This window comes from Engystomops pustulosus, chromosome 5 (assembly GCF_040894005.1).
Source record: "Engystomops pustulosus chromosome 5, aEngPut4.maternal, whole genome shotgun sequence".
Taxonomy (NCBI): domain Eukaryota; kingdom Metazoa; phylum Chordata; class Amphibia; order Anura; family Leptodactylidae; genus Engystomops; species Engystomops pustulosus.
Genome location: NC_092415.1, coordinates 154,868,654 through 154,893,386, shown reverse-complemented (window position 1 = coordinate 154,893,386; position 24,733 = coordinate 154,868,654). Strand labels below are relative to the sequence as shown.

The 24,733-nt window shown below is 40.5% G+C and overlaps 2 protein-coding genes across 4 annotated transcripts in view; one reads left to right on the top strand and one right to left on the bottom strand.

The window, feature by feature from the left end:
- LOC140133380 (collagen alpha-6(VI) chain-like) overlaps positions 1 to 12,192 on the top strand; it is an 80,597-nt gene extending 68,405 nt beyond the window's left edge. The window contains exons 35-40 of the mRNA XM_072153493.1: positions 58 to 151; positions 2,281 to 2,931; positions 6,913 to 6,991; positions 7,554 to 7,720; positions 8,445 to 8,505; positions 10,439 to 12,192. Coding sequence (XP_072009594.1) covers positions 58 to 151; positions 2,281 to 2,931; positions 6,913 to 6,991; positions 7,554 to 7,720; positions 8,445 to 8,488 — 1,035 coding nt within the window. The 3' untranslated portion in view covers positions 8,489 to 8,505; positions 10,439 to 12,192. The remainder of the gene's footprint in view (positions 1 to 57; positions 152 to 2,280; positions 2,932 to 6,912; positions 6,992 to 7,553; positions 7,721 to 8,444; positions 8,506 to 10,438) is intronic.
- A 2,813-nt stretch (positions 12,193 to 15,005) lies between these two features.
- PIK3R4 (phosphoinositide-3-kinase regulatory subunit 4) overlaps positions 15,006 to 24,733 on the bottom strand; it is a 32,990-nt gene continuing 23,262 nt past the window's right edge. Inside the window, exons 18-21 of one of the 3 annotated variants that reach the window (XM_072153491.1) lie at positions 24,340 to 24,440; positions 18,242 to 18,330; positions 16,678 to 16,789; positions 15,006 to 15,793 (exon numbers count right to left, since the gene is read on the bottom strand). In XM_072153491.1, coding sequence (XP_072009592.1) covers positions 15,623 to 15,793; positions 16,678 to 16,789; positions 18,242 to 18,330; positions 24,340 to 24,440 — 473 coding nt within the window. In that variant the 3' untranslated portion in view covers positions 15,006 to 15,622. The remainder of the gene's footprint in view (positions 15,794 to 16,677; positions 16,790 to 18,241; positions 18,331 to 24,339; positions 24,441 to 24,733) is intronic. The other 2 variants (XM_072153490.1, XM_072153492.1) reach the window with 2 other exon arrangements.

Sequence of the window (24,733 nt, the reverse complement as noted above, 5' to 3'; positions counted from 1 at the left end):
ACAACATATTTTCCTTTCAGAACATTAGATCTAATTCTGAAACTATTGTTTTAACAGACGGATGACTCAGGGACTTTCCAGTTGATTGAGATTTCTGGAAATGATTTTAAACGACAAGTGCAACCCTTCCTCATGTGTACTCTTTGTTATGGTAAGTCTAAAAGTGCAGGCTTAAAGTAATGATCTGTAAAAAGATTCATTCGATCGCACAGGGTATTGGAAGAGTATGAAGTAGTATATGTAAATTTGTAGTGATATACATTTAAATAGATCTAAAAAACACTACATTCAGTCAAAAGATACTTTTGGAAGAAAAGATATGCAAATTCCACAGCATGCTGGGTATGTCAGTCTTCAGGACAGGGATAAAGGGGTACGTTGTGTTGCAGGTGGTCTTAAAGAGTAACCGTCAATTCTGGTGATTTTTGATATTGTGTGGAGGAAGTTTTGTGAACATTTTTCAAATCTGTTTCATTAAAAAATTCTGCTTAGTTTGTAAAAAAAACAGTCTTTCAGTGTTCCTTAGTTGCAGTGTTACTTCTACGTTGCTATGGCAAATATGTGTGCAGGATTTAAAGGGGCTGGCCACTGTTTAACATAAATGGCTATGTGCCTTTACTGTCTTAGTAATATTCCTGGAGGGTCCTGCAGCAGGAGATTATGACTAATAGTGCTTCCCCCCCCCCCCCCCTTCTCCCTGAGTCTGTCAGTGAGACAGACTGAGACAAAAAAGACACACTAGAGGTTGTCATTAGGACGAGCTGAAGGAGTGTGAAGCAGGACGTTGTGTAGAGATGCAAAGTGCAGCAAGTGGATAACAGAGAGAGGCTGAAGCTCTCACAAGAGGCAAAGACATAAGTACATTTACATGCTGAGACCTGTCTAATGGAAGAGATTTATTGAAAAGTGGACAACCCCTTTAATACATGTTACTCTCTCCTGTTACTGTAACTCATCTGCTCTCTTCCTGGCTGTAGTATGCTATAAGCAGTATTTATAAAGATCAAGCTGAAAGTGAAGGGGTTAATTCACTGCCAGTGATGTGTAAACAAACACATGGCATTAAATGTGAGCTCATGCAGCCGCCTCCACAGACACTATGGGAAGGATGTGCAAACAAAAAATTGATTGTATTCACATGGAAAACAATACAAATATTGTCAGCTCACCTTATGATGCACTGAAAACCACCAAAAATGTCCTTCAAACTGGTGCACGGATTAAGGAGAGGGAGTGAGGAAACCGCATCGGCCAATGGTGTGAATATAATCCAAGGGAAGAAATTTGCTCCTCCAGCACACAAAAAATATGGTAAAAAAAGCTTGGTTCCTTTATTTAATCCATACTGGTACAAAGATCCAATAATAATAAAGATCCAATAATGGCATAAAAAGTAGGCAAACCAACGCGTTTCAGGCCTTTACGTGTGGCCCTTACTCATGCTTTTTTTACAAACTGAGCAGAATTTGTTGATGAAGTGTATTAGAGAAATGTTCACCACAATAATGATTACATTTTAAGCTGCTAAATTGATGCTGCAGGGATGGCAGCTCTCTGATAAAACAACTCACCCAAACCCCAAGCCCACAGTAAAGAAACAGCAAAACCGATACAGACACCATGTCAAAGCTAGAAAAGAGACAACAGTTTTTTTTTAGTCAAATAATATTCGTAATGTAATAAATACATTTACTGCAAATACTAATAGCCAAAGACATAATAAAGTAATAATAAAGCGTTAGATTAGTATAAGAAAAGAAGTGTTAACAATACAAAAAACCCTACGGGCTCATGCACACGAGCATATGCCCGCCATGCTGTAGCCCGTTGGGCATATGTTGGTGCGCAGGAGAGGAGTAGCGGTTGAGAGTTGCTCGCCCCTGCCCCTTTCCATGGAAAAATACTAGCCGCACGGCCGCAGATGCAGCAAAAGATATAGCAGGCATTATCTTTTTGCAGCTATGACTCGGAATGAGCCCATGCGCCATTGCTGTCTATGGGGGACCTATGCACAGCCGCAAGCTTCGGGCCTTACATATGTCCCCCTGATGGTCGTGTGCATAAGGGCCTAAATCTATTATACTGTATATATAGAGAGAGAGAGAGACAGAGAGAGAGAGAGAGAGGTGACACATGCATTTTGACTTTTTGCATCTCTATGTTTTTTCTCTTACTTACATTTTGTTTTGTTAGGGCTACTCTAAAGTTTCCTTCAGTTTTGTGCTTCCATTTTTAATAATTCATCAAAAATTGAGATATTCTTTTTGTGTCTACTTTTAGATGAGTGCAAAGTAGATTCACTCTGTGGGAAAAAGAATTCTAGCCTGAATAAGGCATCTCTGGATGTAGGTTTTCTCTTGGATAGCTCTTACAATATTAACCTTCCGGAGTATGAAGAAGCAAGAAGCTTCATCAGTACAGTGATTGATGGACTGGATGTAGAGAACACTGGTACTCGAGTGGCTCTGGTCAGTAGTGCGCCCCCTGGATTACGCTCAGATAATAAAGGAAAGCCTCATGTTGAGTTTGATTTCTTAACATACAGAAGAGCAAATATTATGAAGAGACATGTACAAGAAAATACTCATCGTCTGCGAGATGCACCAGCCTTTGGACTTTCATTGAAGTGGATGCTTGAAAACATCATGTATAAAACCTCAGACCTAAAGAAAAATAAGGTCATTATCATGATATTATCCGGAGAGACAAGCGTGTGGGACAAACAAACTCTGAGGGAAGCAGCTTTAGAAGCCAAGTGTAAAGGTTTCGCTCTGTTTGTACTTTTCATTGGGAAAACATACAATGATACAGAACTGATGGAACTTCCAAGCACCCCCACAGAAAATCATCTGCTCCAGCTTGGTCAAGTTCACAAGCCAAATTTTGGATATGCTTCCAGATTTACTGCAGCGTTTCTGAATTCCTTTAAATGTGAGTTTATATATGGGGAAAACTACGTAATTGTGATATTTTTGAACAAAATATCTGAAATAGAATATTTGTTTACAAGTTTAGCATATTTAGTAAATATAAAAAAAAAACTCTACTTACTTGGTGCAGAAAATGTGACTATGGTAAAAAATTACCTACCGATTTAATACTCCACCACTCCAGTAGCAGCTCTTGGGTGGTCTTTGATTTATTGTCCTGAATCATCCATGTGATTATTGCCATCAATTCCTAGACAGTGGTCTCAGCAGTCATGTGGATGTGCAGCACAACACCTATGTATCTCACTGGGGACCAGTGGATTTTTGTCACTAAAGCAGCAATATTCTGTAGTACTGTAGTATTTTAATGTCAGTGCGGAGGTGCCGTGCCCCTGTAAACAAACAGGGGCATGGCTCCAATGCACCACGGCGAAGGAGTTTTTAAAATAGTTGGACAACCCCTTTAACTTGTTTCTAGTTATGGAGTTTTTAATTATCTTTGGGACAAATTGTACTACCTTGTGGCTTCATTTAATATTCTGTGCCATATACGGGAAAGTTGGAAACAAATTGGCAGAAAGATGCAGATGTGCTATTTTTGATGGGCTTTGTTTTTACAGTTTTCAATGTGAATTGCATCACCGTATATACTCGAGTATAAGCTGACCTGAATATAAGCCGAGGTAACTGGGAAAACCTATTGACTCAAGTATAAGCCTAAGGTGGGAAATACCCTGGTGCCAGCCAATGCCTCCCAGTATATAGCCAGCCAGTGCCCTTATGTATAAAGCCAGTCCATGCCCCCAGTATATAGCCAGCCAGTGCCCCCCCCCCCAGTATATAGCCAGGCCATGTCCTCAACCAACAAGCTCCTAGTATATAGCCAGCCCCCTGTCCCCCAGGAAATAGCCATCCAGTCTGCCCCCTGTATACAGCCACCCAGCATCTGCCCCCCACGTGCAGCCGCCCAGTATGTTCCCCCATATATCATATACAGCCATCCAGCATCTGCCCTTGTATACAGCCATCCAAGATCTGCCCCCGTATACAGCCATCCAAAACTCACTTTTCCGGCGCCCCCTGCAGGTCTTCTCCTCTTCTGTTGGCAGGTCCATGCATGTCGGCCGGCACAGACTATGATGTGAGCTGCCGCAGTTTTGACTTTAATTTTTTTTTACTCGAGTATTAGCCGAGTTTGCGTTTTCCGGCACCTTTTATACTCTAGTATATACGGTAAACTATTATTATTAGAATTATTATTAATTTGTTATTCTGTCAAATTTCTATCAAGTTAAACACCTAGTCTCTGTTTACACACTTTTTAGCCATATTTTTTTAATCTTATAAGTCCTTGAAAGAGTATTAATGCCCCCAAATATATATAAAAACTGATCTAATCTCTAATGTTCTGTTTTGGTACTGGAGATTTGTGTGAGTACAGAGTCCTGGTTATTTGGATAGTGCCACTTTAGTCTCTAGATTATTCTGTTGTTTATGGGTACATTTAAGTGCCTGAGATTGACACCTGTGCCATGAGCCAGGAAAGCCATTGACAAAGGTGTCTTAATTAAACCAACGATTTGATGCAGTGATGTTTTTTCGGCATCGCTACAGTTTACCCTACTCCAGTTAAAGACAACAGAAGGTAGAAATGCTTTATTGCCACTTCTATCTTCTCCTGTCCTCACTACATATTGTTGAACAACAGTTTATGAACATTTTAATACCCTGTGTCCCTAAACATAAGACATCCCCTGAATAATAACACCTATATTTATATTTGCCAAATGCCAGAAAAATGAGAAAGAAAGCATTTTTAAAAGCATTTTATGACTTTCTGCAAAGTTAAAAGTTTACATACACTGATATTACTATGCTGTTAAAAAAATTGGCACGTTCTATATGTTGATGTCTTTGGAAGATTCTATTGGCAATATATCAGTTAATTAAAGGCACCTGTGGATATTTTTGAAGGAACATCTGAAATATTCTGTTTCTTTGTGTAACATCATGGGAAAGTCTAAAGAATCAGCCAAATTATCAGAAAGAGAATTGTGGACATGGACAAGTCTTGTTCATCTTTGGGAACAATTTCTAGAAACATGAAAGTGCCTTGTTCATCTGTATAAATAATTATATGGAGGTACAAACAAGATGGGACTGTATAGACATTATACACTGGCTGAAGCTGGTAAGAGTGTGTCATTATCCACAGTGAAATGAGTACTGTATTGACATGGGCTCAAAGGCCAGGAAGATGCCATTACTCCAGAAGACACAAAAACATAAAATTCATGTTTGCAAATGCACACAGGAACAAAGACCTCAATTTTCAGAGACGTCCTGTGGTCTGAGAAAACTAAAATTGAACTGTTTGGTCATAATGACCATCATTATGTTTGGAGGAAAAAAAGGAGAAGCTTGAAAGCCTGAGAACACCATCCCAGCTGTGAAAAACAGGGGTGGCATCATCATGTCCTGGGGTTGTTTTGCTGCAGAAAAAGACTGGAAAACTTCACAAAATAGATGGCATCATGCGGAAAGAATGTTATGAAGCTACATCTCACACATCACACATGAAGTTAAAGCTTGGACACAAATGGGTCTTCCAAATGTGCAATGACCAGAAACATACTGCCAAACTGGTTACAAAGTGGCTCAAGAGTAGCAAAATCAATGTTTTGGAGTGGCCATCACAAAGCCCTGATCTCATTCCTATTGAAAAGTTATTAACAAAGCTGAAAAAGCAGGTCAAGATGGCCTACATGTCTCAGGAAAGGGCCCAAAATCCAACCAACTTCTATGAGAAGATTAAGGAAGGATATTCAAAACATTGGACCCTAGTCATATAATTTAAGGTCATTAGTCCCAAATACTAATGAAATGTATGTACACCTTTGACTTTGCAAAAGGTAATAAAAATACCTAAAAAATTCTCTCTCTCTCATTATCCTACTTGACCTAAAATGGGAAAATGTTATTCTGATAGTGAGAAAAACTTGTATGTGTCAGTATGCTGACAATGGCATACTCTGCAGCCCTCTGTTGTGAGTATTGCTTAGGATGTTACTTACAACAGAAGTTGAAGGAACTCTACCAGTACTGTTAAGGCAAAATAGACTGAAAATACTCTCCTAGTCTTCCTCTTGATCCCGGCGGTGATCTCCGCTAATCTTCACAAACCCTGTGATCACCTAAAAAAGAGACTTAGAATTAGCAGCCCGAAACACAGGGACACGATGTCCGGAGCTCTGGGCTGCTGATTAATTATGACTCCTGCATGATGTCACCTCCCTCTCCAACATGGGAGATGGAAGCATCTATCATGCAAGAAGCATGAATTCACACCTCTTGCGGGATCAAGATGAAGAGGAGACTAGGGGGGATATTTATCATACGCTGGCGCTCGTGCGCCAGTGTATGATGGCCCTGCCGCTGCAAATTCGCAGCCCGATACATCAAGAGGCTTCTGCCTCTTGATGTATCGGGCTGCCAGCAGCGCAGCGTTAAACCTACGCCAGGCAGGGCCTGACGTAGAAAAAGATGCAGCCGGCGACTTTTCACGTATGAAAAGTCGCCGGCAGCAGCAAGTGCGCAGGCGCTGGGACAGTAACGCGCCGGCCCACTCCCGTCCGGCCGCGCCCCCCGCTCGGCCAGCCGCTCCCCCCCTTCACGCCCCACTGGCATGAAGGTGGCGGATTGGGGAAAATAATCGCAAAAGCTAGCAATAAGCTAGCATTTGCGATTATTTCAGGGCCTCTGCGCCACTGGCGGTGCGCAGAGGTCCTGATAAATATGCCCCTAGGTGAGTATTTTCAGTCTATTTTGTCTTGCCAGTACTGATAGATTTCCTTTAAAAATAAGATGTGAGTAGTCTCAGATTACTCAACTCCAGATCACCTACACTACAGCTCTACATTAATGGTTGTTCTTTTATATCCCTATTACATACTAACAAAATGATCATTTGCTATAATCACAGTATCAATAAACAAGTATCCCCCACCACAGCTGAAGGATGCATGCTCCAGTTTAAAGAATAGCCGAAAGAAAAGACTTATGTGAGTATTTTGTTTCTTAACTACAAGTTTGTAAGACATTACAAATGAGAGAGAAGGTTTGGCGACCAGTACAATACTTTAACATGTGAAATATATGACCTTAAGGGTCACCTATATGATAATTGCGTGGACAGCAGAACTTGGGACTTCCTGTGATTTACTGTGTCCTGCTGGCTTCTGATAGGTGGAGAGGGCAGTGTAGTCATTTCTGTATGCATGCCTCTATGATAAGCACTCCCATTTTATGAAAGAGCACTTACTAACAGCTGCAGCACCCCTCTTTGTGTGTCTCATTCCAGTAACTGATGCTACCTTCCATGTGCCCTCACCATAGACTTCTGTAAATAGAATTTAACTTGAGAAAATTCCCAGTTGACAAAGACCCCCATGTGAATCTCCCCTTTTTTGTTATTTTTTCATATATATATATATATATATATTTAGAGTAGAATCAGAGTAAGTGGCCAGTGAACAAAAGTTCTTTTAAGGGTTATCCGATCTAAAGTGTTACTTCATAGGGTTCAATGTTATGACGTATGTTTCTTTATTATTATCAATATAGATTAACTGGAAAAAAGAAAGCATCAGCCCCTTCTAAGAAGTCAAGTGCCATACTCAAAAATAATAGTGACAACATCAGGGGAAAGCTTGCTGCCACTACTAAGAAGGTCCCGCTGACAATAGACCCTGTCAAGTTATATTATGAAGATAGTCGGACTACTTTTGCTGGTAAGGAAAATGTTAAGCTGATACTCTGAACGGCACATGGCATGGAGCACGATCTTCATGATTCTGGCACACAATGCATGCACCCAAAATCCATAAACTGAGTGCACACATTTTTTCTGGTGCACTCAGTTTAAGGGGAATGCGCCAAATTTATGTTTGACTTCCGACATAAATATGGTGGCCGATGCAATGGTGCATTGAAACGCCCCTGCGTTTATAGTGTTGCGTGGTATAGTGGTGTGCGTGGTATAGTGTTGGGGATATGCATAGTGCAGCCACTTCATAAATACATGTGCAACCAGTTCGTACTTGTATTTATGTACACTCTACGCCATAATTCTGGCACAGACTGCATAATAATTCTGGGTCATAGTGTGTGCAGTATATAATTCTGGGTCAGTAGTGTGCACAGTATATAATTCTGGGCCAGTAGTGTGCATCTGTACATCCTGTTCCTCCTTGTAGCACACATCTAGATTTCTGTCAGATCTAAAAGTCTTGAATGGAGCTGAAGCTCCAACACCACCACTCCATTTTCCATACTTCCTCCCAGATTTACTTTCTAGTAGTAGAAACCTTCAGTCCACAACAATCTTGCAGAACATCAATAATTTTTTTTTTTTTTGAGAGAAAAAACATCAACATCTTTCACTCCATAATATATGTTTTAATGGAGCCTTAAGACTAATTTGCATAATTTTGAAAGTGTTTTTTTATGCTTAAGAACAAGGGAAGAGGAAGCTTAAAGAAAAGCGGATCCTGCCATAGAGGGCAAACACCAGCATGTAAGTGTGCTTGATTTACAATAATTGATACTGGTGCTAGATTTCCATCATTGTGTGTTTTGGGAGGAGCTGATTTCTCTATCCTCCCCCACCCTGTGAGCTTCTCTACATAGAGGGGAGTTAGGGTGATGCCACACATGGCGTTTCTGACCCGTTTTTAAGCATGCGTTTTCAGTCCTCTAAAAACGCATGCGTTAATAGATAAACAGCTTCAAAGCAGCCAAATGCATGGTAAACGGTAAAAAAGATGCGTTTTTAAAACAGATGTGTTTTTAAATGGACTGAAAACACATGCTTAAAAACGAACCAAAAACACCATGTGTGGCATCACCCTTACCAGTTTGTTTATTGCTATCACTAGGTATAGACATGACATCTCACAGAGTAGGAGCAAGTGAGTACCCAATTGTGTCCAGCCAAACAATCTGTAATCAGGAATCTATTTAGAACTGACAGGGGAGATACATTAGGCAAAGTGAATTCCATGTTACGCAAAGGCCCAATTTAAAATTTTTGCCCAGAAAATCTCTTCAGCACAAATAGCTGTGCCATTAGAGTTCTGGATTAAGAGAGGGTTGTGTAATTTCAGCCTAAAAAAGCTATTCTAGTAGCATGTATGTATTCATTTAGTGAATTCCAATAAAGTACATTTAAAGGGAACTTGACGCCAGATTTTCACTAATGGACCTAATGACAGGTTGCCGAAGCTATAACTAAATAACTAATTCCCACACTTTTAGTTTAAAAAATGCATAGTTTCTATCCCAATAAAATTCATTTTGTAAGCCGAGCTGGCACCTTATCAGAGGGAGTAGTAGGTCCCAAGGGCGTTTGTTATTCATGTAAGGCAGCATCTTCATCATCCTCTTCTCCCTTCAGCCGAGCAGAGGAGAAGATGAAGTCAGAGGTGCTGGGAGACATAAGCTGAGAAACACACTGCCTCACATGAATAACACATGTCCTTGGGACTTGCTGCTCCTTCAGGGTTCATGTCCCAGGTCGACATCTGCAGAGTTTGTATGCTCTCTGTGTTTGCGTGGGGGTCCTCCGGTTTCTTCCCAAACATACTGGTAGGGTTGATTAGATTGTGAGCCCCATTAGGGACAGGGGCCTGATTTGGGAAATTCTGTGTAGCGCAGCGTAATCTGTATCCACTATATAAAGGAATTATTATAATATTATTTTCTGGGGATCAGAACTATGCATTTATTGTTTGCCAAAACAGTGTGGGCAAGAATTAGTATCATGCTATGGGAACCTGTCATTGGAATTATTAGTGGAAATCTAGTGATGATTCCCTTTAGGTCATCTTCTTTCACCATATTGAATACTACTGTATTTTTCATTAAGATTAATGGTGGTGAATGTAAATGTGGTGTAAGAGCCAATAACCACAAACCATCTGCGGTTAATACCATGTGCCCAACCTACAACTAAAACCTACGTTTAGGTCGCAAAGTGCCAACATGACAATTTAAGCAGTAACCTATTTATCCCAGCTGTATCACAAGTTTCAATCGTATTGGCGTCCAGAGGACACCAATTCAATAGAAAGAAGGTAGAGAAATTTGGATTATAGCTTCCTTCCAGGGTCCCCTGAAGAGGAAGAATCAGGGGACCCAGAGCAGGAGCTCCAATGATAATCCATCTTTGTCCACACTTAATCGCTTCTTGTGTAGTCCTGACAGCCAAGGAGGTGTTGCCTTAAAATAGCACTGAGCATAGCATGTCCATGGCTGTCTTGGACCGCAGGAAGATGCCTTGAGTCATGTCTAGCAAATTCTGTGCTGGGTTGAAGGCCTGGGTGCCCACAGAAAGGGCTCAGAGTGTCACCTCTGGTACCCGTGCCATAGGTCCACCACCACTGAAGATATGTAGAACAATTACAAAATTCTTAATACAAATTCCCCATTTCATCTTCTTCTGTTTACAGGTAAGAGAGGCGAGAGTTGAGTGACCAGAAGCACTGAAAGCACCACAGATTGTACATGTTCTTACAGTCTTTATTTGATTTATGAATGTCGAAATCTGTAATTATTTAGTTGTCCATTAGTGAGGAGTTAACAGCATTTAATACTACTCATTAATATGGGAGACCATGGGAAGAAGTGTTTATTGTTTGAGGGGGGTGCAAAACCGTGCTAATTGATCTGTACCAATCGAACAACCAAAAAGTATACGTTTATTGATCTGCGTCTTCCAACCTCAAAGATCCAGGACTATCAATTGCACATTGTCCTATGTAAAGAGATAAATGCTGCTTAGAATAATACTTCCACATAATACCAAATACACAATGATTATACTGTTCTTAATGTAACTAATCATTACTTACAGGGACTGTTCATAGGACATCATATATCATAGAAGACGAATGACATCAATAGGTGCTCAATATGCTAAATAGTTTTAACTATATACATTTTGGTTACAATAACCCTGTAGCAACAGCTTCTGACTGGCAAGTTTTGAGCCTTTACTACAGATATACAGTAGTAGGCCATTTATGTGTTCGGGCTGGAAAACACTTTAATTCAGAAGTATTGAATACCAATGTAATTAAAGGGAATCTACCATCAAAATACATCATGATAAACCAGGGATCCTTACCATATATGACTTCTGTAATCTTCTCATATTTGTTATCTATTGCCTACTTCCTTCTAAATCTAACTTTTAAAATTATGCTAATGAACCTGAGGTGCTACCCTAGCCCCACTGTGATCCGGCTTTACAGGCTGTTACACTCTCTCACCCCACCCACTGCTTCCTCAGCACCTCGAGAACTCCCTGCTCCAAGTGCGGATTATTAATTATAACCCCTTAGCGACATGAGACGTAGTAAGTATGTAGCGGTTGAGGGTGATTGGAGAGGGCCCACATACTGCAGCAAACACCCACCAGTAGGATATGTGATCAGTGCTGATGGTGTGATGTTGTTGGGAAGCAGCAATCCGTTCCTATGACAGCCTCGGGTCAGACAAAGGCCCAAGGTGGTCTCATTTTGCTCCATTTATCACAATGATGATGTGGAAAATCCCCATATACCGCCATTCTGTAGTATGGCAGACAATCAGACAACCTAGGTTACCCTAGGGCAGTGATGGCTAACCTATGGCACTGGTGCCAGAGGTGGCACTCGGAGCCCTTTCTGTGGGCACTCGGGACATCACCAGAGATGACTCCAGATATCTTCCTGCAGTCCCAGACAGCCCAGGACTTGCTGTGCACAGAGCTATTTTAAAGTGACAGCTCTACCTGGGACTATTTTCTGCTTTATTGGTGTCCTCAGGTGCTGGTATCAATGAAAGCTGTAACAGAGAAGCGAGTATATATCACAAATTACATTTCTGTGTTGGCACTTTGCGATAAATAAGCGAGTCTTTGTTGTAGTTTGGGCACTCAGCCTCTAAAAGGTTTGCCATCACTGCCCTAGGGGGTCTGAAAAATTGTAAAAAAATAAATAATGAAGGTGGGGGAGAGACAACCTAGGTTACCCTAAAGGGTCTGAAAAATTGTAAAAAAAATAAATAATGAAGACGGGGGAGAGAAAAATGCAAAAAAACAAAAAGGGCCTGGTCGTTAAGGGGTTAAAACAAAATATGAGAAGATTATCACAGTCACGGTGCCTGGATCTATGAGTAAGTGTCCCAGTTTATCAGGCTTCATTTTTATTATAGATTTCCTTTAAATTATATTGGAATATAAAGCAGGGAGAGAAAGCGTTTTTGTGTTTACCTTATCTCTCCTTTTTTCTGTATTTTTTTTTTTAAATAACAAAAATATATATAAATATACTATACATAATTTCCAGTTTTGTAGTCATCTTTATTATTATGTAATGAAGGGCTATGATAAAACCTCCCATACTAATACGTCAAAGTGTCATTCAGGTTGTATGAAGAGGGCTCAGTGTGTGAGCAGTTGTCCACGAGCCGCCATCACTGTCACCAATTGCTGCTGTTAACCTGTTAGATGCCACGGGTTTGAACACATACCCATTGTCATCCCATCTAAATGAGCCTCCATTTGAATTGATTCACATGTTTCTTACATTGACTGGTGCCAGAGCTTTTGTGCTGAAAAACCCAAACTCTGCTTTTACTTCATTCTATATAACAATTAACACTGTACTCACCTTTCCGATGCCCCCATAGGTCCTCTTCTTGCTTCCGATGCCTCTTAAGTTCCTTCCGCTCCTCATCGGGTCCACTCACAATGCCGGTAACTCACAAACAATTACGCAGGCAAGTGGCGGACATGATTGTGTATGCTGGCCGAGTGTGAAAACCCGAAGAGACCCCAACGACCCGAACAGGAGCCAAAGACGACCGAATGACCTGAAGAGCATCCGAAGCAAGAAGAAGACCTACAGGGGGTGTCCTATGCTAATTTTATTTTTACTGCAGGGGGGCTGGCAAGCTAAATACTACAGGGGGATGGCTGGCAGGCTAAATACTACAGGGGGATGGCTGGCAGGCTAAATACTACAGGGGGATGGCTGGCTGGCTCCATACTACAGGGGGTCAGACTGGCTCCATACTACAGGGGGTCAGGCTGGCTCCATAATACAGCAGGCAGGCTATAAACTACAGGGGGCTGTAACAAATGCATTTCCCACCCTCAGCTTATACTCGAGTCGATAGGTTTTCCCAGTTTTTATGTTAAAATTAGGTACTTATACTCTAGTATAAGCCAACTGGAGTATATATGGGCATCTACATATTCTAAAGCACATAATAAAAATGTAAATGAGAATTGAAAAAGAGCACTGACCATAATTAGAAAACACCAGTGATTTTTCACTGAAGCTTCCTGGCTTCAGTTATTTTTCACTGATGCCTTACTGAACCATTCTTTTCAATGGGGTTTTTCACACTTCAGTTTTTTTCACTGATCAGTGGTGAAAGCCACCATGCAAGTTAAGTGTTTGACTCTAAACAACCATGAGAAGCTAAAGGAAAGCCCTTCTGTCAACTGTGTTGCTTTCTGAGAATTCTCTTTTAAGACATAATTATTTCCACACCTTCGCTATACCATTTGGGGATGCTGTTACTGTAAAACATTGTGGGATTTGGAAGGTGGCCTTCCAAAGAACCTGTTCTTTTTGTGTTTACTGACAACATTGGATTGGTGAAAAAAAAAAACGGAAGTGAAAAAGCCCATTGAAAAAAATGGTTCAATAAGGAATCAAAGACAAATCAATGAAGCCAGGAAGAGAAAGCCAATCTGTAAGTGTCCATGAGCCAAAATCGGTTCAGTGAAAAACCACTGTTGTGAAAACTAACGCCAACGTGAGTCCATCGTAAATGGCATTAATCTGGCACCTGGTGCTAATTTCTTGCGTTCTTCACTCAGTCAATCAGGAATTTTCACACAGGAAAATGAAATGGGCAGCCCAAAATCCTGATCTAAACCCAATATAAAACCACTGGATATGTCTTGGTGACAACCACAACAGTCACAGAACTGAGGAAGAGACTGGAAGAAAAGTGGAGCAATATCATAGCAGAGCAGTGTGAGAGACTTGTGATGTCCTGTGGCTGCAGATGTGCTGAAGTCATTCCCAGTAAAGACCTGTGCAATTCCTACTGATTGGTGACCGCTGTAACCTTCAGAAAATTTAGTTATATTCTTTCTCTGTGCTACAGTCATTGCTGTTCAATAATTATGATCATCACATTTTTTGCTAAATAAGGTTTTTATGTTGATACAAATTGGTTATTTTGCAAAACACTGTTTTAGTGACATGGTGTAGCCCTCACATAAAATCCATCAAATGTTGATCAATCGAGATTACATTATTTCTGAAATAAATCAAGCATATACATTGTTCTCCAATTTTGATCTCCAGTGTATATATAATGGTTTTAATCAAAAATACGTTAATTTTCTTAGTGATGTGTAAAATCATATTAGAAGTTTAGCCAGGCCACCAAAACAATAACCCTTTTTTTTATTATACCACGGCCTATATTTTTTGGTGATCAAGATGGAAACCCGGTTTCTGACTTTAATCGCCTTTGCCTTTACAGGTGTGTCATTTCTTACTTTGTCACTGGGCTTTTTAGTTATTATCCAGAAGGAACCTTTTTCACAAGGACCCCATGGGAATAAAAATAAGAAATATCCGATCCTCACCCTTCTCTAGTACTCAGGTCCAGCCCAGTGCCTCCAACAGAGCCGCAGTGTGACAGAGTTGAGAGCTCGCTTCCACTGCTGGCTATAGCCAACATGCCCTATCTATGTGATATCACTGGCAATGACGGGAGGTGCTGCACTGGACCGAAACATCAGAGTTACAGAAGCATAGGGTATTTGTTGTTATGATTCCCCCTGGGGCCCATATAAAAAAAGTTCCATCCTGGACAACCCCTTAATATATTCCAAAATGCATATCTCAAAATTACAACTTTCATGAACAACAGGACATATGAAATAAGGTCACAAGATGTTTAATCATCAAGTCATGTCATTGTATTAAATTAGTTCAAGAAATTAGAATTTTTTATAAAATTAAAGGGTCACACAACTGAAACACCCCTCATCTAAATGGCACATACACCATTAAGAGTGGGCAACACTTGCGGGCTCAGAATAGTCTGATACCCTTGCAGTATCCAGTGGTCTGTTGCCATTTGTAAATGCTTCATTCATCTCCAAACTACACCAGATACCATCATATACAAGTGCCTGAAACTACATTAAACAAACATCCAGGTAGTTTTTATTTTTATTATTATTATTTATTATGCTTTTGTAATAACATCAGTATGTGTTCAGTAGTGCAATATCCATACATTAGGATAGGTGCATGTAAACAAGATATTAAAATACTATATAAACTAACAAAGATCTTAAATACTATGTATCATCAATTTACAGGTGGTGTACACAACAGATAAGAGACCATAAAAAAAAAGTCATTTAAGGTTTTCAATCCAGCCTTGTGAAATGTATATGAAAGCTGCAGTATGACATTATAATAATAGCCTAGTATGGTATTTGGCCTGTAACCATGCAGGTCTGGCCTTTGACTCTACACCACCATAAGAAGCCGAAGCAGATACCATCTGTCAACGGTGTTGCCTTCAGAGAATTCGCTTTTAAGACAGAATTATTTCCACACCTTCACTATACCGTCTCGAGATGCTGTTATTATAAAACCTTGTGTGGTTTGGAAGGTGGCAATGTCTGTAATAATATCATGGTGTCCTGCTGGCAGTGATTCAGGTCCTCTTCGCGGAGCGTCCTCACTGGGCCCCATGGTATGCTTACTTTGGATTTCCTATTAAAAAAAAAAAATATACTCCTTTCAAAACATATAAGGGAAATACAACCATATGTGAAATAAAACTATCTTGAATAGTTTTATTCCTGTTTTATTTATATATTGGTGCTGCCCTTCAACTTATGATAATGAGATGACCAAACTACAACATTGGGGCAGATTTATCAAGTGTCTGAAAGTCAGAATATTTCTAGTTGCCCATGGCAACCATTCACACCTCAGCTTTCAGTTTACCAGTGCTCATGAATATTTTAAAGCTGAGGTGTGATTGGTTGCCATGGGCAACTAGAAATATTCTGACTTTCAGACACTTGATAAATCTGCCCCATTGTGTCACGAAATAGGGTTTCTTCCCCAAAAGGGGATTTATTTTCTATTCTCTTTAAATCCACCTCTCGTTTTAGCTCAAAAAACTGCCACAAATCTAGATATTTTTTCTCTTCAAAAAATGCTGTGCGAAGTTGCCCTAAATCACATTACTTGTGTTTTTCTGACAAATTAATGGATACAAATATGGAGAAATGGGTAAAATTTCTCCACTCTTTTAAAATCTAATTTTAATTGAATTGATTTAAAAACATTAATAACATGGAGTGATAAACCTACACTACCCAATTTCCAATAATCCCTCCTTTGTCAAGCTAGCTAGGGGAAAATAGATAAAAAACTAAAAAGTATTAAAATCATACACTTTACACTAGGTTTTAAAAGGTCAATCCAGTAGGACCAAATAAATTATATAAGCCTGGTCGCTATATAGTTATCTAAAATTATTATTTTACACTAATAGATGGAGGATGGGAGTATTTGCTATTTTCTAAGAGAGTACGAAGCCCAAAATAAAAGCAATCATTGCATTTTACATGGAAATGAGCTCTTACCTGTACAACTTCAGTGCCCTCTATTATCTTGCTGAAATAAGATACAGGCGGCAGATTATTAGAACTTCCTGCTATTATATAGGATCTTTTTGGACAGGCCAGGTTCCAAAATCTGAAAAAAGGTGTGCAAATAATAAAACATAGATAAGTCCATCTATCTCTGAACTACAGGATGAAGAAGTATTTTAGCATCTACATTAGGTGCCACCATAGGGAGTATGGAATCTCCTGTATGTCAGCGGCTAGAGGCTGCAATACCAATAATTACATTATAACATGGATTTTCTACAATAAGATCACATCACATAAATGTCATGCAACAATATTGTCAAATCTCTTAAGAACGCAAATTACATAGGTTTCCTCCCGGCTCCGGACATATGCAGAGGTGTTGGCTCACTCTGCAAGGAGGAAACCTGTTATGGGTGTAAATGTGAGATTGGAAAAAGTCAAAAATGACTGTGAGGATGTGAGGAGAAGGGAGGAGGTAACAGGGAGATGCGAGGAGGAACTCCATGACTCGGCAGAATCCATGAACCACCCCCATGACTCGGCTGCTTCTTTTGCAATGAGAAGAGTAGATTTTACCATTTCATTTTATAATCAGTCACTTTTTTTGTAAAACAAGTTTTATGGGGTTATAAACTACAGGAACGGGTCTAATCTAATGACAGGATCCCTCCTATCACTCAAATTTCCTTACTAACTGCAGACATAAAAATCTTGGCCAATTATATCGCAAAAGAGTGGAAAGTGGCATCAATTATTGAAGACGACCAAATGGTCCCATGTTATTGATGCATAAATTGGGTTTGGCTCCTTTTTAGGGCTTGTTATTGATTAAGGCAAAACCATTATTTTTGGCTTAATCAAAATTAAACAATTTATCTGGTAGTTGGTGGGTACTTGTGGATAAGAATTTGATGAGCTATATTACATGGCATCAGGTACCGGATGAGCATGAAAAGTTACACTGCCCACAATTTTCAAATAAGATTTACCTGAATAAATGTGATAATATATTGAATTTTCAATTATGGGCAGTCCCTGACTTACAGACAGACCTCTGGATGCTGGTAATTTACTATGGTCACAGGCTGCCCAAAATTAACAGCTTAAATCAAAGGTTATCAAGGTTTCTGCATTGAACCTTTATTGTCAATTCTTGTTTCCATGGCAACCCAAAATTGAGAAAAATCTGATTGTCACAGGGACCAACAAAATTTTGCCTTTAGATTAAACTTACAAAATATACCTGGTTCGACTCAAGAACAAACCTATAGAACCTTTTTTTACATATCCCATGGACTGCCTGTATATGCTTCACCTCAATTCTTGTGCAAGATGCGTTTTATAAATGATCGTGGCCAAAGTTTGAAATGATCAATTGCAGTATGGTTCACTTGGTATTTTCTGGGATTTTTGTTTATATTTATAATTTATTTTCTTTGCGAATTCAAATTGAGGTACTGAATGGATACATATTTTCCTTTTTGAATTAGCAATAATTTGCATTTGATTTTTTTTTATTCGTAAACATATCCAATAAAATCTAAGAACATACCTTATTTTCATGTCAGACCCTGCAGTCAGTAATATGGGGTTACCGTCAGCTGGGCTGCAGTAAATTCCATGAACACTGTGTGGTGAGGGCTACATAACAAGAATAGAAAAGTATTAAACGACAAGAATAATCTCCAGTAAAAGCAAAACATCCAAAAACTGAGTGTAACACTTCGTATTTCCTTTTTTTTTTAAATGATTACATTTAAAAAGTATGGTATACTGCAAAATTTTTCCATTTTGTAGTTTTTAGTGAATGAGGGTCTAACTGCTTGAATCTCCACTAACACTGGGATAAAGGAGGCCCCAGAGATGGGTGGTCTTTGTTGCCCCTGCAGTAGGATACAATCAAAGCAGATCAGATTCTTTAAGAATCCTATAAACCTAAATCCCTGACACCACTGCCAGAAGAGCCTTTCAGGGCTTCCTTCCGGAGCCTTACAATCCATGAAACTACAAGTTTAGGGATAAAAAAATGATAATTTAGGGCTTCGAATCGCTGAAATGCTCACAATATCTTGTGCGGGAGCAGCTGCATACTTTTTTAAAAACATAATTTTCCCGCGAAACTACGGCAGGTTAGACCTGAGGTAGTTTTGCCTGTTGATACAGTTGCCCGACAGGTACATCAAGAAGCCTAAGCCCGCGAGCACTGGCGTATGATAAACCTCCCTTCTAATCTTTAGTATGTGATCTGAACCAAGTTTATAATAAAACATAAATTGCATCCTACTACTAGCATTTGGCATGGCAATCTGCATCTTGTACTTTAGGTACCAATTCCTCTGTTACGCTGCTAGCCCAACTATACAAATCCAGGGCTTTAACTATGGCTGCACAAGTTTCTGCATTACTAGTCCAAGTATGGTTCATCAGTATAGTATGGATTTATACTAATACTTTCTGCCCAGTGTACTCCACCAATAGTAGTTTAGTATTTACAGAAAGGAAAGGGAAACATTGGGAAAAATTGTGGCAGATAAAATATAACATTTATTTCTTATTATTAAAATGTCTTTGCACAAGAAATATAAAATTTGCAAACATATATATAACATCTAGGGCAAGATTAGGAAGCTTGTCTTCCTGCAGGCATATATTGATCCCTGTTATTTAATAACTTGTTTGATATTCTTTTATTACTTTCTTCTATATTTGTTCATGCTTTTACTTTCAAAGAAAGGGACAGGAAGGTATAGTGTTACAAAACTAAGATCTCTGCAACTGCCTAGGGGTGCAATCACACGCGGCAAGCTCGCCGTGCCGGCATACCGCCGTGTGCTGGAGAGGAGGAGGAGGCCCGTCCTCCCTCCATAGGAAAGAGCGGCGCACGGCCGCACACATGTGTGGCACCGTATCGCCGCTGTGCCGCTATTGCCGTCTATGGGGACGTACATGCGGATGCAAATTTGCGACCGCATGTACGTCCCCGCAGACGGCCATGTGAACGAGCCCTAGGATCGTTTTTGCAGATTGCTTCTATGTGCTGGTAAGAGCATAATTAGTGGATACAAATACAATGTTGCACTTTATTTGTAACTTCTGTCTACATGCCTTTGTTTCACAAGCACTTGGGTTACAAGTATCCTTTTACTTTATTAATTATGACTGGCTGTAGGCACAAGTAGTGTCTGAATTCTGTCTTGCATGGCTGTGTCCCAGGTTTAAGCTCATTGTATATTTAATCCTCGATCTTTCACAGCTCCCAGGTAGTTATCTCCACAAGCAGTGTAAAGAGTGGATCTTATCTAGCTCAGCACATTGCTTATTGTATGTTTGATCCTACAGGCAGTCCCCGGGTTACGTACAGGATAGGTTCTGTAGGTTTGTTCTTAAGTTGAATTTGTATGTAAGTGGGAACTGTATATTTTATAATTGTAACCCCAGACAGAATTTTTTTTTCGTCTCTGTGACAATTGGATTTTTAAAATGTTGGAGTGTCATAAGAACCAAGACTATCAATAAAGCTTATAGCTTCTTTTGCTCTGTATACTACACTGCCCGTTGCTGAGGGCAGCGTATTGAAACCAGACGCCACGATCCTGTAACCTGGGTAACAATTACAACACAGGACCACGGCACTTGCTCTTACACTTTCTCTTAACCCCTTAGCGCTCTGCGCCGTAGCTGTACTACGCTGAGTCCTGCAAATAGCGCTCAGGGCAGTACAGCTACTGCGCAGAGACTATGCCGGTTCAGCTCTGCACAGCAGCCGAACCGGCATCGGGGGTCGCGGGATTTCAGCGGGAATCTACTGCTGACATCCCCAGCTAACACCCGCGGTCGGAGTGTTAACCCGTTAAATGCCACGGTCAACGCGACCGCTGCATTTAACCTGCCTTCCAGGGGTCTTTACCCCACGATCCGCGCCCCCGCGCCGTTTTCGGGGGCACCGATAGCTTTTATGGCACCTCTGGGGTCTCATCGGCACCCCAGAGAAGCCTGAAGGCAGTGCCTTTAAAATGGCGTCTGTGACGTCATCTTAAAGGCAAAGTGTCAGCCTATGCATCTGCATAGGCTGACACTGCTAATACCCTGCAATCAGAGGTCGCACTAACATTTTTCCAGAAGGGTAATAATACTCCTCTCACAATTTTTGAGGAGTATTTTTAACCCAGGAGGAGTATGAAATTTTCACTAATAAATGTATAACTCCCAGGTGTGTATATAGTGTTAAGAGACATCTATTAATACAAGGAAAAAGTTACAGCTCCTGTTTTCTGTGCTTAAAAGGGTTTTCCCACAAATTCAAGTTAGGCCATATCCACGGGATAGGGTCTAATTTGAATTCTCAGGAAAACCCCTTTAGGGAGCATGCACACGTTTTTTATGCTTTTTTGATGCATCCAAAGGCTTCACATGTTGAAGTAACACTGCGTTTTAGCAAATGCAATGGAAACGCAATGTTACTTCAACATGTGATCAAGGCTGAAGCCTTTGGAATGCGCCAAAAACGCAACGCATCGTGTGAATGCTCCCTCAAATAGCAAGTATGTATTAAACGAGTGGTGCACAACATTTTTATGGTGTGTTCACACATGACGTTTTCAAACACATAAGAACAGCTGAGAAGAGATTTGCATAATTACATTGCTGTCAATATTGTGTTAACAAAACGCATGCATCAACGCAATGTGGACAGCAATATAATTAGGCAAATCTCTTCTCAGCTGTTGTGATGCGTTTGAAAACGTATGTAATAACCTCACCCTTAGGGCGCTGTCCCACGTTGCGTTTGCAAACGCAGACTAAACCGCGCCCACCGGGGCGGTCCGCGGTCCGATCGCATCGACGTTTCTATGGAAACGCCTGCGATCGGGTACGAGCCGCCTGTGTTTTGCGTTAAATTAATGCAATGCACCGGCGGCTCGTTCCCGATCGCAGGCGTTTCCATAGAAACGCCGATGCTATTGTATCGCGGACCGCCCCGGTGGGCGCGGTTTTTTCTGCGTCTGTGTTTGCAAACGCAACGTGGTACAGCGCCCTCAGGCTACATTCACACTACCATATGGGGGCGTATGTAAAACCACAAGCTTGTGGCTGTACATATGTCCCCAATAGATGGCCACACAGTACACGGGAAAATGACATGTGTTACGGCCAGTACCCAATGCATTTCAATGGAGAGGGTCGGGGTCACCTCCTCCTCCTCTCCATGGTGCAGAACGTACGCCTGCCTGGCTCCGGCCTGGCGGGCATACGTTTGTGTAAATGCAGCCTTATTGTCTACCCAGCGGACTATGGCTGACGGCGGCCCCCAGACCAGTCTGGGGCTGATGCTGCTGAAATTTTATTTAATTCGGTTTCTGCGGTTTGGGAACATAACCCTTTTTTTTTTTTTTTTTCATTATACAGGGGCACATTTAGGGAGGAACACATAATATATGTGTTCCCTGCTTTTCTTTTATATAGATGACAGATAACAGTGATCTAATGGTAAGAGCCCATTGGATCACTGTCATCAGTGATCTGTATACAGAGACATGCAGAGAGGATGCACAGCACCTTCCCTGCAGCCTCTCACTGTATACAGGGGCTGCTGTGACAGGGGGCCGATTATTATCAGTCCCCTGTCACAGTACACGATCGGGCTGTTACATAGACAGCACGATCCTGTTACTGGCTGTGTGCACGATCGCACACCGATCAGGAGCACAGCCCCTGTAACAGATATCCCTCCCCCACCCCCCGCTCGGCTCCTCCATCTCTCACCCCCCACTCGGCTCCTCGCTCGGCTCCGCCCCCACCACTCGCTCGGCTCCCCACGGGAGAGGCACGGACGGTGAGCTGGAAGTCCCTCCCTGTCCTGCCTCCAGCCACTCAGCGCTGCGATCCTGCAGAGAATATCTTGCAGGATCGCAACCGGCGCCGTCACCGCTTGGAAGTGGCAGCTCACAGGAAAATCACCAAGCGTATTAATACGCTTGGTGATTTTTTTGGGGAGTAAATCAGCCTCTAAACGCGTCTATGACGCGTGTAGAGGCGTTATCGCGACCTCTGCCTGCAATACATGAGTATTGCAGAGTATTATCATGAACAAGCAATCAGATGATTGCTTGTTCATATCCCATGGTGGATCAAGTAAAAAATGTAAAAAAAAAAAATGTTTTTCAATAAAAAAATAACTTTATAAATCGCTAAAAATGCCCATAAGCCCCAAAACATATAAAGAGACATATAACACTCAAAAAAGTCTAAATCATAACATAAACCCCACATATATAGTATCACCGCGTTCATAACAATCCATAGAATAAAACTAAATAACTATTGAACCCATATGATGAACGCCGTAAAAAAAAAACTTTAAAAACCAGCCAAAAATTATGATTTTTACCTATTATATCCCACTAAAAATGCAATAAAAAGTGATCAACAAAACATATGTACTCCACAATGATACTATTGCAAAGTACAACATGTTCCGCAAAAAACAAGCCATCAACCAGCTCTGTAGCCAAAAACGTAACAATGTTATGCCACTTGGAAGACGCCGATGCAAAAATGATAGATTTTTCCCCACATTAGGGTTTTATTTGGCAAATTTAGTAAAACATAAGAAAAAATATTCATGTCTGGTATCCCCGTAATCGTATCGACCCATAGAATAAAGATAACAGGATTATTAGGCTATACGGTGAACACGAAAAAAAAAAAAAAGTAAAAAATCCAGTACAGAATTGATGCTTTTCTACTCATGACCTCAAAAAACAATAGGTGATACCAACCCCAAAATGGTAACACTGGAAAAAGCATCTCATCCCGCAAAAAAGATTGCAGTCACATGGCCCAAATAACGGAAAAGCAAAAATTTTATAGCCTTCAAAAGGGGGCAACGAGAAAACTAAAATCCTGGCAGCTGCCTGTTTATTTTGTAAATAAACGCAAAACTTATCAGCCAAAATTTACCACTAAAGTGAAGTACAACATGTGTGGAAAAATCTCAGAATCGCTTTGATAAGTAACAGTGTTCAAAAGTTATAACCATATAAAGAGACGCAGGTCAGAATCCAAAAAATGGGACTGAGCCTTAAGCTACAAAATGGCTGCGTCCTTAAGGGGTTAAGGTATGTTCAGCATTTGTATTCTCAGCTAGATTGCAAAACTTTCCCTTCCTGTCTAATATACGTCTTTGCCCTAATATAACACCCTACGGCCGTTTCACTGCTAACAAGCAGCTTCTTCTGGGGGGTAGTCGCACCCGTTCTCTGGCGCCTTTTGTTCTGTCCAGAATGATTGGCATTTTGATCAGTCAATTACATTCTTTCACTGCAAAACTTGTCTAAGATTGATTATCATTCTTTTTATAGTTGCCAGGTAATGGCATATTTATTTTCTTTGAAAGTAAAAGCATGCACAAAAATAGAAGAAAGTAATAAAAGAATATCAAACTATTTAATAATAACAGGGGTCAAAATAGGCATGCAGGAAGACAAACTTCCTAATCCTGCCCTAGATGTTGTATATAAGGTTGATCAGTAGAGCCCTTCTATGTAAATGGACCCACTTTTGCTTCCATAGTTTGTGCCACTTTGCCACGAGCACAGCCCTGCTTCATTGCTCCATAACCACAGCTCTGCGTGTGTGATGTAAGTTTACCTGCATCTCTGAGAGTGGAGGAGCATTGCTGGCCCACAATGTGAATCTTCTATCACCAGTCTCCATGTCCCACATAGAGACTTCATTATTACCTTGAACAGCTAGGGGTTGGTTGAGAAAAGAGGAAAGGCTTAGTCATGAACAAACACACATAGAAGTATGTATTTAAATAATCCTAACAAAATAATCTAATCAATTTTGCGTATTGCTTAGCCAAAAAAGGAAGGTGAAAATGTTATTTTTCGGATATGAAGGTGTTCATACTGGTTGGTACTTTCTGAAAATACATGGGAATGGGTTATGAGATTTTAAAGGAAGCCTACCATTAGGAATCTACCTATTACGTTAATTCTAGAGTCACATAAGAACAGCTGATCAATGTACTTCCACAACT